Genomic DNA, 12,708 nt, shown 5'->3' on the forward strand with positions numbered 1-12,708 from the left:
TTGGCGCAAGAGCCAAAATGTGTGGAATAATAAAAATAATAAAAAAACAAATTTTAAATCCAGATCGATTTTATCATAAATCTTTATTAATACAAAGTAATTTAGTTTGATTGGCATCAACATAAATGCAATTGTTCCATCAAAGCTTAACTAAATAGGAATAGAACAATAGAATAAGCCAAGAATAGAATAATCAAAACAGTGTCCTCCCCCGAAATTACGCCGCGTCAACTGACAATAAGTTAAGTCAAATCAGACATTTTACAGCGCTTTAACAAAGTGTCTCTCCAGGCGTCCCAAATAAAGTTCTGTCAGCCTTGGTTGAAACTTCCTTTCTGCCCTCTGTGTTGAGCGGGTTTGAAGATCCGTGACGGAGACGATCGCCGATGCGCGTCCGCACAGAACAGCTGCCACGTATGAAGGGAGGAGCGAGCTGGTGGGACGAAACGGTCCCATTTTGCGCATTTGCATCAATGAATGAAAGAACCCCTTTCAAAAGAGCCTCTAATATATAGTTTTATTGCATAAATCTTTAATTCCACAAACACTGCAGAGGGTATAAACATTTTAAACTACTTTAAATATACTTTTGTCCCCCTTTGCACAGAATGTAGTCCAATCTGTTGAAGACACATCAAATAATGGCGCGCTTCAGAAGGAGACTGATGTTTTTAAGTTAGGTCTATAAAGTTTTTTTTTAAAGTTGTAGAATTTGTTCAGCGTGTCCAACAGTTTTAGGAGCATCATTAAGCGAGGGACTGCCCCCATCCGCATACCTCAACGCCAAAAGCCCCGTGGAAAGCCACGACGCGCTCCCTGATACGCTGCCGCTGGGAACGCTCCCTCCATCCCCGGCAACAGGAACCAGCAACAGCAGCAAGTCCCCCCACTTACAACCCTGCAAAACTAGAGAGGGCCGCAGGACTGACGATGGCGGCGAAGAACCGGCACAGAACCAGCGAGAAGAGCGCAGCGTCCAGCCAAGATGACGCACCGAAGAAAAGCCAAACTAACGCCGGTGCGCCCGCGGCGGCGGCGGCTGCGCCCGCGGCGGCTGCACCCGGGTCCCAGAGGTCACGGCCGCGGTCATCGAGTTTTCTCGGGATGCTTTGCTCCGCCGTGTTTTATGTTGCTGTGATCGGAGCTGTGGGGTTTGCTGCTGTTTACCTCCAGAAAGTGGTGGAGGAAATGCAACAGGCGACCGCCCGGCAGGAGGAGAGCGCACGACAAAACGCAGTTTTGGCCACCAAACTGGATGGCGTCGTCCTCCAGGTAGGTTAAAAACGGGCAAAATGATGAGCTATGACCCTACAGAAGATGATGTTTACGCTTGGACACATTTCCGGTGTGGGTTGGGGGTGTTTCCTGACGCCACTGAGAAAATGCGCCGGAATTAGACAACAGGTGTTGACATTGTTGGTTAGAACACTGATGGAACGCGCTGTACAATCTTGTGTCCAAGCGTGGCTCCTCACTTGGCAGCTTTTTGAAAGTAGAATTGAAGGTGGAGAACACAATTGCATGTTTAGCATTAAACTAAAAACATGTTTGTTTTTCTGATGTGCACTTACCACAATTTGATGGACACAAATCTACATTATGGTCTACTCTGGTCAAACTCATCAACTCGCACCATTTTAGGGAGAATTTCTAGCAAGGTTCTCTTTCTGCCTCCCTTTTAAATCACACATTTTGTAAACTTGCCTGAGATTATTTTCCATTCAATTGTGTGTTTTTCAACACAGATGAATGGTCTGAAGGGTGCCGTAGATGTGCTGGAGTCGTCAGTAGGAGTCGCACGAGCGGAGCTGGAGGGGGCGGTGAGCCGCATGAAGAAGAACGAGCTGGAGACAAGGAGAGTGGAGGAGACCCTTCAGAAGCTCCAAAACGACTTGCTCAGGGAACTTTCAGAGGGCATGAACGAGGTGAAGGAGGCCAGGGGGAAGGATTTCTCCTCCCTGGAGAAAACTGTAGAGGAGCGCCTGGCTGAGGTGAGTCAGTCCATCAAGGCCAACTTGGAGGAGTTCACCGAAGCCCAGGGCGAGACGCAGAGCCAGCTGGCTGACCTCAGGGCCCGCCTGGGCGACATGGAGGACCCCGCACTCATCAAGCAGGAGCTCTCCGCCATTGTCGATGTTGTAGCTGAAATCAGAACAGGCAAGCAGACCTCCGATGCCTCGGCGGAATCACTCGGGGAGCAGATCGGAGCAGTGAGGGCGGAGCTCCAGACTCGTAACCAGGAAGTAGCCTCCCTGTCTCAGGAGGTGGAAACGGTGAGGTCAGTAATGCAGGACACTGTTGGAAGCCTCAGGAAGGCTCTATCCGTGACCGAGGCTAATGTCCAGGCCCTGAAGGACAAAAGCGGGGCGTTGGAGAGCAGCGTGGGGCAGTTTGCTGATGCCGTTCGCCATGTAGAGACACAGGTGAACGAGGCCGAGACCCAGGCTGGGAAACAAGCAGATGACCTGGAAGCAAGAGTCAAAGCCTCTGAGGACAGCACGCATTCGCTTTCGGCGACAATTTCGAACGTCAATAGCAAAATTGAATCGCTGCTAGCCAAATATGACGACGCAGAAAGCGCTCTGGCGGCACACGAGAAGACTGCAGAGGAAGCTCAAAGACGCATGCAGCAGGAGATGGAGGAACTTAAAAACAGTATAGGAGAGCTTCAGTCCAACGTGGCCACACTGGGTGATGTCCAGGCTACGCTAACCTTTAAGGACTCTGAGCTGGATCAGCTGGTGAAGGATTTGGATATGAGGCTCGCCGCCTTGGAAGACGGCGGCAGCGAAGAGCCGGAGCAGCTGAGGAGCTTAAGGAGCACACTGGCCAGCTTGGAAGCCAAAGCAGCCAAGCTGGAGCAGCACGAAGAGGCCATCTCCGGTCTTCAGAAAGCCCTGGAGGAGACCACACGGACACTGGCCGAGTTACCCAGCGCGAATGAGGGCAAGGAAGAGTAGGAAGAGTACCAAAACAGACAATAGAGACTGGTGACGGCTCACCTCCCTCCTTCCACCACGAGCTGCTCCTTGAGGCCGATGCTCGATGGTGCACAACTCTGTGGAACAGGAAGTGAATTTAGATGAAGTGTTACGAGTCTGGACTACTGATCTGTGAATTCAAATCCTCATTCACGGAGCGCTGTCGATTAAAAGTTCTGCTCCAATCAAACGTCTTTTGATTTACCGGATGATATTCAACGTATTGACTGTATGTCTTCAAACTGTGGAGGGACCTTTTTACATGTTAGCGTGGCACACACCCCAAGGCAAAACTCTTTTATTGACAAGTCCTCCATTTACTTGTTTTTTTTTTTCTACTATTAAAAAAATATTGACCCAAAAGTTGGAAAAGGTTCGTCTCTGAAATGGTTGTCATGCTCTGGATGTTCTGATGACAAAACGAGCAGCCTAAGGTTGTAAAAACAGGTACATTGTAATTATTGTGGACAATGGGCAATTAAATGTTACATAACGGGCCCGTGGGATTATGGGAAATGGTGCAGAAATGATAATATTTCATCAAACTTTGTTCAGGAGCTAAACTGAATTAGAACTTAATAAATCCCATGTATCCTTAAAGAGTCTCCTTCAGCAGAACATCTCAGGCAGAGGTCAAAGGTCAGTTTGAAAGACCAAAAAGGTCAAGTCTCAAGGTTAGTGTCAGCACTGGGTAAGTGTTTGGAAATGCATTCATGGGCCAAACCTGGCTAATAGTTGTGCTTCAAAGCTGATTAGAGTCATTAGACTGTTTTATCTTAAACATATTTTATTGTGTGACAGCCGAGCAAATCAAACCATGATCTCTGGCGTTCACCCTGACCCACGCATCTCTCCGATGTCGGACATGTCGTCGACCTGTTTGGCCGTGAAGCTTAAATCTCCCTCCACTGCAGTGAGGTTAGCCAATGTCTGCCTCAGCTCGGCGATCTCCTGCTCCCTCTTCATCAGATCCTCTGCCAGCCGCCCTATCCGCACCACCAGGTCCGTTAGCTGAGGCTCAAACGCCCCGAAGTCCCTCTTGATGGTGGCGACCTTTGGCTTGAGGTCGCTGGCGAAGGTCACCGTCCTAATCACGCGAGCCCTGCCGCTCTCCAGCTCCATCAAGCGCTCGGAGATCCGTTTGTGGGCAGCGGCGAGCTCGGGGACGCGCCCGCGGAGCTGCTCTATGGCTTGAGTGTTGCGTTCGGACCCGGCGCGGAGGTTCGATACGCGGTCGATGCTGTCGGCCAGGACCTCCCCGATTCGCTTCACCATGCTTCGCTCCACCTGATTGGCCTTGTCCTGAAGCTCCTGCACCTGAACCAACAGGGAGTCCAGCTCAGAGCGAAGGCCGTCCATCCGTCGCACGTCCGTCCTCACTGACGCCACCTACAGGGAGAGCAGAGATAAGCGCCTCGCGTTAGCCTGATTAGCAACAAAGGGTCAGTTAAGTTTTGTGCTCAACCTTATTGGACAAGTCCTTCGTGATGGCTGCCGTGCGCTCTTCAATCTGTCCTACGGCGTCTCTCAGCGTCACCAGGCTGCTCTGGAGCTGGTCGCGCTTGTCCGTTAGCCCAGAAGCCCACTCTTTTAGTCGCATCACGTCCTGCTCAAAATGCTCCAGCTGAGGGCGAAGAGCCCCGCGCTGAGCCCCGAGACTCTCCAGCAGCGGCTGCACGCTGTCACACTGAAACAGGATGTACACAGGTTGTAGGTACGGATGTTCTGGAAGGGATCGTACAGTATCGAACATCGTTTCAGGCCATCGGCGATGAAGAAATTAGCAGTGTGTATGCAAGAACGTGCACACGCTAAGAATATTTGTAAAGATGGAACTTTATTACAAAAAATTACAAAAAAGTCCAGTGACGAAACAGGTGAAATGTAACAATATTTAATCAACTCGTCCTGTTGCCTCAAAGCTTCATGTTTGTCTTTACGCGACCAAAAGATGAACTCAATGAAATGGAAAATATTTTTTAAAAACATAAATATAGTTAATACTGAATGTCATTAGCAAACCTTTCCTATAATATTCAGAACAAAGACATCAGTCAATGAGGTCGTCCTGTTGAGTTATTGTCTCATCCTCTTCATCGTTTACCCACTCTTCCTCCTCTTCTTCTTCGTAGGCTCTCCACTCTTCTTTCTCCAGACTTTCCCTGTCCAGTTGGCCGCCGACTGCGTTTTCCTTTAGCACCATGCTGAGTTCACGGACCGCCTCTTTGACCACGGACAACTCGTTCTTCATCTTCAGGATGCTGTTCTGGGCCTGCAGGGTGTCCAGCTCTTGCCTAATCGTGAGGATTTCATCGAGTGCCTTTAGCATGCTGTCCTCGGTCCCGAACACCTGCAACGTCACCTCTTCTAGCCGTTTCTCAGCCCCGCTAAGATCTCCTCCCAGCCTCAGGATGGAACGCACAGCCTCCTCCACCAGCGGCAGGAAGTTCTCACACTCCAGCGCCCTGGGAATATGCTCCTGGAGCTCAGAGCTGAGTTCAGCCTCCTGTTTGATCAGGCTCCTGATCTGCTGCTCCAGGTTCTGAATCTGCTTGGTGTTCCAGTCCATCTGACCCTGCACACGCTTGGTATCATCCTCCTCTGTGCGCTCCATAGCTCTGGCGTTCCTCTTGGTGCTGTCCTCGAGCTCCTCCACCTTTTCAGCCAGTGACCGGGCCCTCCGCTCAACCTCGTTCACCTGTTCGGTCGCTCCAGCGTGAGCTTCCCGAGACTCCGCCTTCAGGGCTGACAGGTCAGAGGTGAGGACGGCCAGGCGCTCCTGCCACGTCTCTGTTACTTTCAAGAAACGTGCGTTGACTGTTTGCAGGTCACGGGAAGCGGAATCCTCATCAGCCTGCATCGCCATGACGGCTTGGTGGAGGGTGGCGATGTCCTGCTGGAGTCTTTTTGCCAAGGAGATGGCGGAGAGCGCCCCCTGTAGGTCATCCTCAGACACAGCAAGCTGCAGCCACAACACAAAACAGGAGGGCCGTTTCTGTGGGAGCTCGCTGGACCTCAGTATTTACAATGAAATACACGCGGGTGTCATGATAAATACATTGAAGTTTAGGGGTATAAAAAAATCAGTGGCCAAAACGAAGCATTCAGGTGGTTTAATCATGGCACTTTACAGTTTGCCTGCATCTGCTCGTACATTTTTTGTTTTACGATAACCATAATATTTAGCCTGATTGTGCTCTGACAGTTCATTTAATTTCTCCTTCCCCAATAAAATAAGGGTGTCGCTTATCTGTCCATCTTTATATCAGATATTAGGCTTCTGTTAACAGTTTGTGGTGAAAGTTACGATGTGTTTGACCATTTTAGCCATCAGCCAGAACACTGGAACACAGATATGAATCAGTGTGTTTGATTATTGTTGGTTGTTGTGGCGCTTAAGTGATTTTAAACCATCATGCCACTCTTAGCCTTTTCATTTTCTAATTACTGCCTATTGTTTCTAATTATTGAAATCACAAAAATAAGCCCAATTGTAATAATTAGACTACATATATTTGACGAACTGACCCTTTAAAGTTTAACAAACCCACCTTTTTAGAAACCTTCAAAACTTCTTCCTCCATGTTGAACAGATTCGAAGTCTTTCCGTGCAAGAACCTGTACTTTTCCTCAATCTCAGAAAACCGCTCATTTTGTTGGAGCACCACCCTGAAAGGCGAAAGATATAATTGATATTATTATTGAGTCTAATACAAAACTTTTACGCCAGAAAGCTGAAAAGTGCGTTTTTTTCTGACTTACCAGCTCAGGACTCCGCAAGCGGCGAGCGACAGTAAACATAGAAAAGTTCTCAAATCAAAAGAGGTTTTATGAACGTTGTTTTTTCCAGCTTCCGTCTTCTCTTTCTGGGCTTCGTTTTTCCCATTTAAGCTCGATGTTTCGGACACTTCATCAGTTGGTTTTTGTGACTTTTTCCTTTGCTTCACCTCTGTCGGCATTTTAGCAAATGACGCACTATTGGTAAACTTGCACCCAGAAGAAAGTTTAATGGCAAAAAAATTCTAAAAAACTGTTTTCTACGTCGTAAAGTAAAGCAAAACAGACTCTGCACAAGCAAAGTGCATGTTTAAGAAGTGTTTTAGAAGGCGTAATCAAGTCCTAATGTTTAGCATTTCGCTGCTACAACAAACCTTTCCTTTCACAAGAAATGCCGCATTCACGTGCACCGTGTAAATTTGTCGACGGAAAAATGTTTATTAAGAATATAAAAATATCAGAACTATGATGGATCCAAAGTAATGCGTATATTACACACATACCGATCTAGATACTTTATAACATCTATAGTTGCAGTTAGGTCTGTACGTTCAAACTTTAAACAAAGTTTTAACCTCTGAGCTCATATTTCCGATAGTAAAAACGACCAGAAACATCTCACAAAGCCACGTAAGCGTCTGCCAGCAGAAGGTGGTCTTTCCAGAAATAATGTTAATTACAAATAATGAATATTACTTAAACTAATTTCCCAAATGTTATTTCCAAACTAATAAAATCGGCAATATTCAAATAAAAAAATACTGATTATTGCTCCTTTTAAGGATTATCCCTGAGAAATAAATACCTCATTGACTAGTTTTTAAAAAAAATCCCCAAATTTTCTGCAGTAGTTTTCACATTCCTGTCATTCAATTATGCCATACATAATTTTCCCATTTTAATCTCTGTATCAGCTTGGAAGACACAGAGGGACACATTTCAGTAGTGTTTACACAAAATGACCATTTATTCAGCGGGATTTGTTGCCATGTACAAAAGAAAATATCAAACTTTGGCAGTAGCTTTCGTTACAAACTCGCCATGTAGCTGACCGAACTATTCTGTATCATCCAAGTGGAACTCACAAAGCTGGCGACAAAACTCTAAACGTGGTTGCAACACGGTACATTCAAGCAAGAGATGGCAAGAGTATTTTATAACAATTCATGTGCAAAAAAGGCAACTGGAGGACTAAATAAAATGTAAATGTGAAGGAAATAAAGAGCTTTGCAGTAAAGCATAAAGTGGTGCAAACAAATATTTGGTTTCACATTGGTGTGGTTTCTTCGAACTGAAAAAAAGATCGCCTCACTAAAGTCAAATGATATATGTAGGTCCATCTAAAATTTGCAAACTGTAGTGCCTAAAAGAGGCAAATCTTAGCACAGCTTTAAACAGAAGCGTGTCATGTCGAATCAACCACCAAAAAGTGTTTCGTAAAATTGGCAACTCGAGGGGAAAAAAGCAAAAAGGAAAGCAGCATCAGCTTAAAGCTGCATCAAAAGGCACCCCAGGTAACATTCTTGACCCTACTTCTCATTAAAATGTCTTGGGCTGAGCTAATGGACGGGAAAAAACAAAACATCACATGTGACCTAAATCAAGAAGCAATATTGTGCTTTAAATCATAGCCGACATAAGACACTTTACACGAGAGGAAAACAGCTGGTTCAACACTAAAGATACCAAAACAGTCAACGCTTTCTTTTCGGTCTTTAAAGGTCGAGTTTATGAGATTTGGGGACACCTAGCGGCAGGAACACAAACTGCAAAAAAACGGAATATTTGCCCCAGCCCTTTACCGTTTCCACCGGGCCGGATTAAGCTCATTTCCAGTTTGTATTGTCTGTTGCACACAAATGTAGGAACGCTAAAGCAGCAATCTGACCCCCATAAGTTGGAGATGCATGTCTAGAATTATAGAATGGACCTTTATGTGCTGTCCGATTAGCACGAATGCACATTCCATGTCCTTAAAATTAACTTTTTCCTTCGTAGGTGGCTACTTTATAACCACCCAGGCTTGATTTATTCTTCCATTTATCTGCTCATCCGAGGCTTTGTCGTCAGATTTCGTTCCTCGTCTATGGAAGAACAAATTTAAGTGCACTTTGGAGATGGAAAGCACACATTCAGATGCATTGGGTTAAAAAAAAAAGAAAAAAAGAGCCTAATTATGACACATGATTAACCCACTCATCAATAGCAGGAATGAAAAATCGGTCTTCATACCGCTGTAAACCTTTAGCGGGTGCTACATACAGTAACCTCAACCCCCCCAAATCAAATAGTAACCTTATGACTCAATAATACACAAATCTCTCCCTTCAACAAGCATGTACAGTTACATTAAAGCACTGTGGACGTTTCTTTTTTCTCCCTATATAACAAAAACACAATAATAGACGTAAAGCATATTTTTGGTCGCATATATTTGCTGCGTAGTACATGTGCTCACAATTTCCTTCGCTTCCGCACTACTGTCGAATCCAAGAGACTCAGGAGTTGTAGTGATCCTGCATTTAAAAGAGGTCATTAGAAATCTGATATATTAAAACAAAACATTTTGGATGGTGTGCCATTTGGGGGCCTGACCTGAATTGTGTTGACTACGCCGCTGGCCATGACGGACAGCTTCCCCGCGACCGAGCGCACTCCCAGTTTGAGCTGGGACATGTCGGGAGCACTTGGTATCATGTTGGTCAACCGGTAGGAGCTTCCCGCTTGTGGGACACAAACCCGGCATGAATCAGACTCAGAATTGGGTTGGAAGACCAAATCATTGATTTGGACATGCAAACAATCAAACCCTGTCTTACCCGTTTGTTTCTTTGGATCCTCGAAAAGGTCCGCTGAACTTATAGAAGAGCTACCAGCCAGTCGATCCAGTCTTGATCTGGTTTCATACTACATAACACGAACACAGTAGTGCTGTGGATTGTTTGCTCTTGCACAGTTTATTAAAAGAAGTTAAAAAGAACAATATAAGTGTGGATATGAAGGAATGCATGTTGGAAAGGATACCTCAGATTTGTCTTGTTTTCCAAAGTACATGTCAGAGGAGATGGCTTTCATGTCCCCAAACTTCTGCTGAGCTTCTCCTGCCTTTGTCACTGGTTCTGGTTTCCTCCTGGCTGTGGGTCTAAGAACCAACAGACGTGTGAAAACTCCAGCAAAAGCTAAATTGTCCTTATATAACAGAGCAATGAGAGCAACAGAGGGACGTACTTGTCGTTCACTGATGTGATAGCGGAGGTCAAGAAGAAGTCGGGATCCGGCTTCAGGCTCTCCTTGTTCCAGTCCTTCTCCTCGCCTTCGTCTTCCCATCGGGAGGAAAAATGTCTCGGGGTTTGATCCTCAAACTTAAACGAGCCCCTTAAGAAATGCTGAGTGTCCATCAATGTGCCCCCTGAGCCAGGAACTGAACCCAGACCCTTCCTGGAATGAGCAAAACACGTAACCAAAACTGACCTAGAGGTGACGCTCCCGTCGTCTTCGTCGTCCCCAGCCAAGCGTCTTCCTTTTTTGCTCTTGTAGGGATTCTCCTGCTGGATGATGTGCATGTCGGAGGTCACAGAGTGAGACACGCCGCTGCAACAACACCAATGAAAATCAAGAGAAATGTCAACAGGACTTCTTAAACCCTCTCCTGGGCAGCCTCCTCCTCTACGTCATACCTTCTGACGCCTATACCCATTCCGAGTCTCTCAGCCTGCTCTTTTTTCTTCCCATCCAATCCCTTCAGCTTCTGCTCCTCTATTTTTCTGTGCTGCTCGAGATCTTTGTAGGCGAGACGCAGGGACGGAGCGCTGAAGGATGGGGAAAGCGAGTGAGCTTGGGGGAGGGGGAGGGGGGGTGCTAAAAAGAAGCGGAAACACTCACACAGATTCCTCAGGTTGATCATTCTTCCTGGTAGCCACTGCGGATTCCTCCGCCTCCCTGAGCTTGTCAACGGCTTGAGCCTTCTTCTCCAGCTCGGAGAAATTCTGCCTGCTGACCTTCTGAGCTCCGAGACCACCTTTCTTAGCAGCCAACTACAAAGAGACGCAGCATTTGTGGGGTTATAAACGTGCTCTGCCCGAGGAGACGCGCAATAAAAGGTAAGGGTTCATACCGTTTTCTTGCCAGTGGCCGGTTTCTTCTTGAGCAGAGACGGAAGCTCTGGAGAGACCCAAGATAGGTGAGATGAGCTCTTGAACTTGAAGGAGAGAATTTCTAAAACCAATGACACCAACCTGGGTTTGCTTTGGGAGAAGCGCTCAGCAAGTCCACGCTTGGACCCTCGTCTGTGTTACCTGGAAGCACAAATAGTTTGGTGAGCAGGAAATTGGACTTAATATCATTAATGTAAAAATACCGGCGATGACCATTTTTTTCGTCCTCACTTCCAGCAGCTACGGGCTTCTCTGGCGCAGAGAGACTCATGTCCACATTTAGTATTTCAGCCTTTAAAAACAGCAAAGATGATTTATTACCTCAAAAGAAAAAAGCACAGCGGACAAGAAATCTACCTACACTGCATACCTCTGAATGCAGACTAAAGAAATCCACCTGCTTGGGTTCAGGTGTTGAAGGAGAAAGAGGACCTTGACTGTCGAGCCACAGCTGCAGGCGAGAAAAGCAGTGAAACTCCCTCGCATGTTTACACACATGAAAGTAAAATTGGTAAGAAATGAAAAAAAAAGGACTAAAAGAAGGGAAGGGGAAGTTACATCAGTGCCATGGCGTCGGGTGGCTTGCGTGGCTAACGTCTTTATCTTCTCCCTGTACAGCTGAGCAGCTCTGCTGTTATACTTGGCGTTGGCAGCGTTAGTTGTGCACCCGTGTTGGCTGAAAAACGCAATCTGCCACCAGAAGAAGAGACGCACCAAAGTACACACTAAGAATTCAGTTGCCCGAGCATTAGTCCAATCTCTTTGTCCGTTTACTCACCGCATTGGTGTTGCCTCCCACTTGCATGCACCTAAGTTGAAACCATGACCAATTGAAATCCAGCTCGGTGGACCTGGATTTTGAGCAAAAGATACAAATGAATGTGTGATTCAGCTCAAATGTTTGTACACTTTACACCCCCATTTACCTGATAAAGGACAGATGGACTCCAAGAGACCTGTGTGTCCCAGAGCAATCTATACATAGGAACACACCGTATGTGATGCTGGCCCAGCTGGGATTTTTCACTGAGCAGTCAAAGCAAATCTAAAGAGGAAGGAGAAACACATCCAAAGATTAAATCAGCAAATAAAAACACCACAAGGCCAGAAAATGTGACTATTGTATTCTATTGATTGCCTGTGAAATTACCCTGTTTCTCATCAACAGCTGTTACTGAATTTAAGTGTTTTTCATCGTAAACTGGCAGGCAAAAACAGTCGACTCCATGTGTCGATGGATTTAGTGACTTGAGTCAGCATAAGTGTGCTAAAGGTCTTGACCATTCTTAAAGAAAACCAGAAAAAAACCCTAAACAAACAGAGGCGACATCAGCTGTCAGAAGCAGCTAGGTAGCTATCGTTCGGCTAACGCACGTCTGGTTTATTTGACTTTTAACAAACGTTGTCAGAGGGCACTTGTCATCAAAGTACAGGAAAATAACCGTTCACAGGACAATTAACCCGTACTTTGGAAGAAATCCTCCCTTACGTCAAAGCTAAGTTTGGCTTTATCGAGGTGCGACGTGTCAGGAGTTAGAACAACTTCCTTGTTAACGAACGCGCCCGCCTGTCGATTAAAAATCCTCACCTTATTCGTTGGGATGGAGCGAAGTCGCTTGAAAATGGCCGCAATGTCCTGCTTGCTCGGCTCCGACATTATGCTGAACGCTACTGAAAAACGCGTGAAAGTAACAACATGAAAAAAGCACTTGTTTTTCTTCTGGAACAGAATACGACACGTCGGTTGGAGAGAAGTCGTGGTCGAGCTGTGATTGGTCAGAATGTTCCCGTGGTTA

The 12,708-nt window shown here is 46.2% G+C and overlaps 3 protein-coding genes and 1 long non-coding RNA gene across 7 annotated transcripts; 1 reads left to right on the top strand and 3 right to left on the bottom strand.

The window, feature by feature from the left end:
* Positions 1-64: 64 nt before the first annotated feature.
* Positions 65-915, bottom strand: LOC130519028 (uncharacterized). The gene is made up of 2 exons (XR_008948200.1): positions 777-915; positions 65-433 (listed from the first exon to the last, which is right to left on the bottom strand). It is a non-coding gene; the product is annotated as an uncharacterized LOC130519028 (long non-coding RNA).
* On the top strand, positions 427-3,344 carry ckap4 (cytoskeleton associated protein 4). Its single transcript, XM_057022068.1, has 2 exons — positions 427-1,272; positions 1,746-3,344. The coding sequence occupies exons 1-2, from the start codon at positions 931-933 to the stop codon at positions 2,958-2,960; spliced, it is 1,557 nt and encodes a 518-aa protein (XP_056878048.1). The 5' UTR covers positions 427-930; the 3' UTR covers positions 2,961-3,344.
* A 406-nt stretch (positions 3,345-3,750) lies between these two features.
* Positions 3,751-7,558, bottom strand: ikbip (IKBKB interacting protein). Of its 2 annotated transcripts, XM_057022074.1 has the most exons (4): positions 6,744-7,181; positions 6,533-6,650; positions 4,447-4,668; positions 3,751-4,370 (listed from the first exon to the last, which is right to left on the bottom strand). In XM_057022074.1, the coding sequence occupies exons 1-4, from the start codon at positions 6,938-6,940 to the stop codon at positions 3,813-3,815; spliced, it is 1,095 nt and encodes a 364-aa protein (XP_056878054.1). In that variant the 5' UTR covers positions 6,941-7,181; the 3' UTR covers positions 3,751-3,812. The 2 variants fall into 2 exon arrangements, with proteins under 2 accessions (XP_056878054.1, XP_056878053.1); XM_057022073.1 differs by lacking the exons at positions 3,751-4,370; positions 4,447-4,668 and adding an exon at positions 4,800-5,943 and having other exon boundaries at positions 6,744-7,558.
* A 143-nt stretch (positions 7,559-7,701) lies between these two features.
* Positions 7,702-12,690, bottom strand: LOC130519023 (ADP-ribosylation factor GTPase-activating protein 3-like). 3 transcript variants are annotated; one of them, XM_057022066.1, is made up of 17 exons: positions 12,501-12,690; positions 11,839-11,957; positions 11,691-11,763; positions 11,471-11,602; positions 11,283-11,363; positions 11,126-11,204; positions 10,994-11,053; positions 10,873-10,919; positions 10,641-10,792; positions 10,436-10,567; positions 10,230-10,349; positions 9,987-10,133; positions 9,783-9,900; positions 9,578-9,665; positions 9,354-9,481; positions 9,217-9,274; positions 7,702-8,842 (listed from the first exon to the last, which is right to left on the bottom strand). In XM_057022066.1, exons 1-16 carry the CDS (start codon positions 12,567-12,569, stop codon positions 9,257-9,259), a joined length of 1,563 nt encoding a protein of 520 aa, XP_056878046.1. In that variant the 5' UTR covers positions 12,570-12,690; the 3' UTR covers positions 7,702-8,842; positions 9,217-9,256. The 3 variants fall into 3 exon arrangements, with proteins under 3 accessions (XP_056878046.1, XP_056878047.1, XP_056878045.1); XM_057022067.1 differs by having other exon boundaries at positions 7,702-9,274; positions 11,144-11,204; XM_057022065.1 differs by having other exon boundaries at positions 7,702-9,274.
* Between the last annotated feature and the right edge of the window lie 18 nt (positions 12,691-12,708).

This window comes from Takifugu flavidus, chromosome 22 (assembly GCF_003711565.1).
Source record: "Takifugu flavidus isolate HTHZ2018 chromosome 22, ASM371156v2, whole genome shotgun sequence".
Lineage (NCBI taxonomy): Eukaryota > Metazoa > Chordata > Actinopteri > Tetraodontiformes > Tetraodontidae > Takifugu > Takifugu flavidus.

Coding starts and splice junctions, on each gene's coding strand:
- ckap4 (XM_057022068.1), top strand. CDS start 931: ATGGCGGCGAAGAACCGGCACAGAACCAGCGAGAAGAGCGCAGCGTCC. Junction 1,273..1,745: donor TGGATGGCGTCGTCCTCCAG/GTAGGTTAAAAA, acceptor TTTTCAACACAG/ATGAATGGTCTGAAGGGTGC.
- ikbip (XM_057022073.1), bottom strand. CDS start 6,940: ATGCCGACAGAGGTGAAGCAAAGGAAAAAGTCACAAAAACCAACTGAT. Junction 6,651..6,743: donor GCTTGCGGAGTCCTGAGCTG/GTAAGTCAGAAA, acceptor TTCGCCTTTCAG/GGTGGTGCTCCAACAAAATG. Junction 5,944..6,532: donor TTTTGAAGGTTTCTAAAAAG/GTGGGTTTGTTA, acceptor TTGTGGCTGCAG/CTTGCTGTGTCTGAGGATGA.
- LOC130519023 (XM_057022066.1), bottom strand. CDS start 12,569: ATGTCGGAGCCGAGCAAGCAGGACATTGCGGCCATTTTCAAGCGACTT. Junction 11,364..11,470: donor CCCGACGCCATGGCACTGAT/GTAACTTCCCCT, acceptor TCTCGCCTGCAG/CTGTGGCTCGACAGTCAAGG. Junction 11,205..11,282: donor TCTTTAGTCTGCATTCAGAG/GTATGCAGTGTA, acceptor CTGTTTTTAAAG/GCTGAAATACTAAATGTGGA.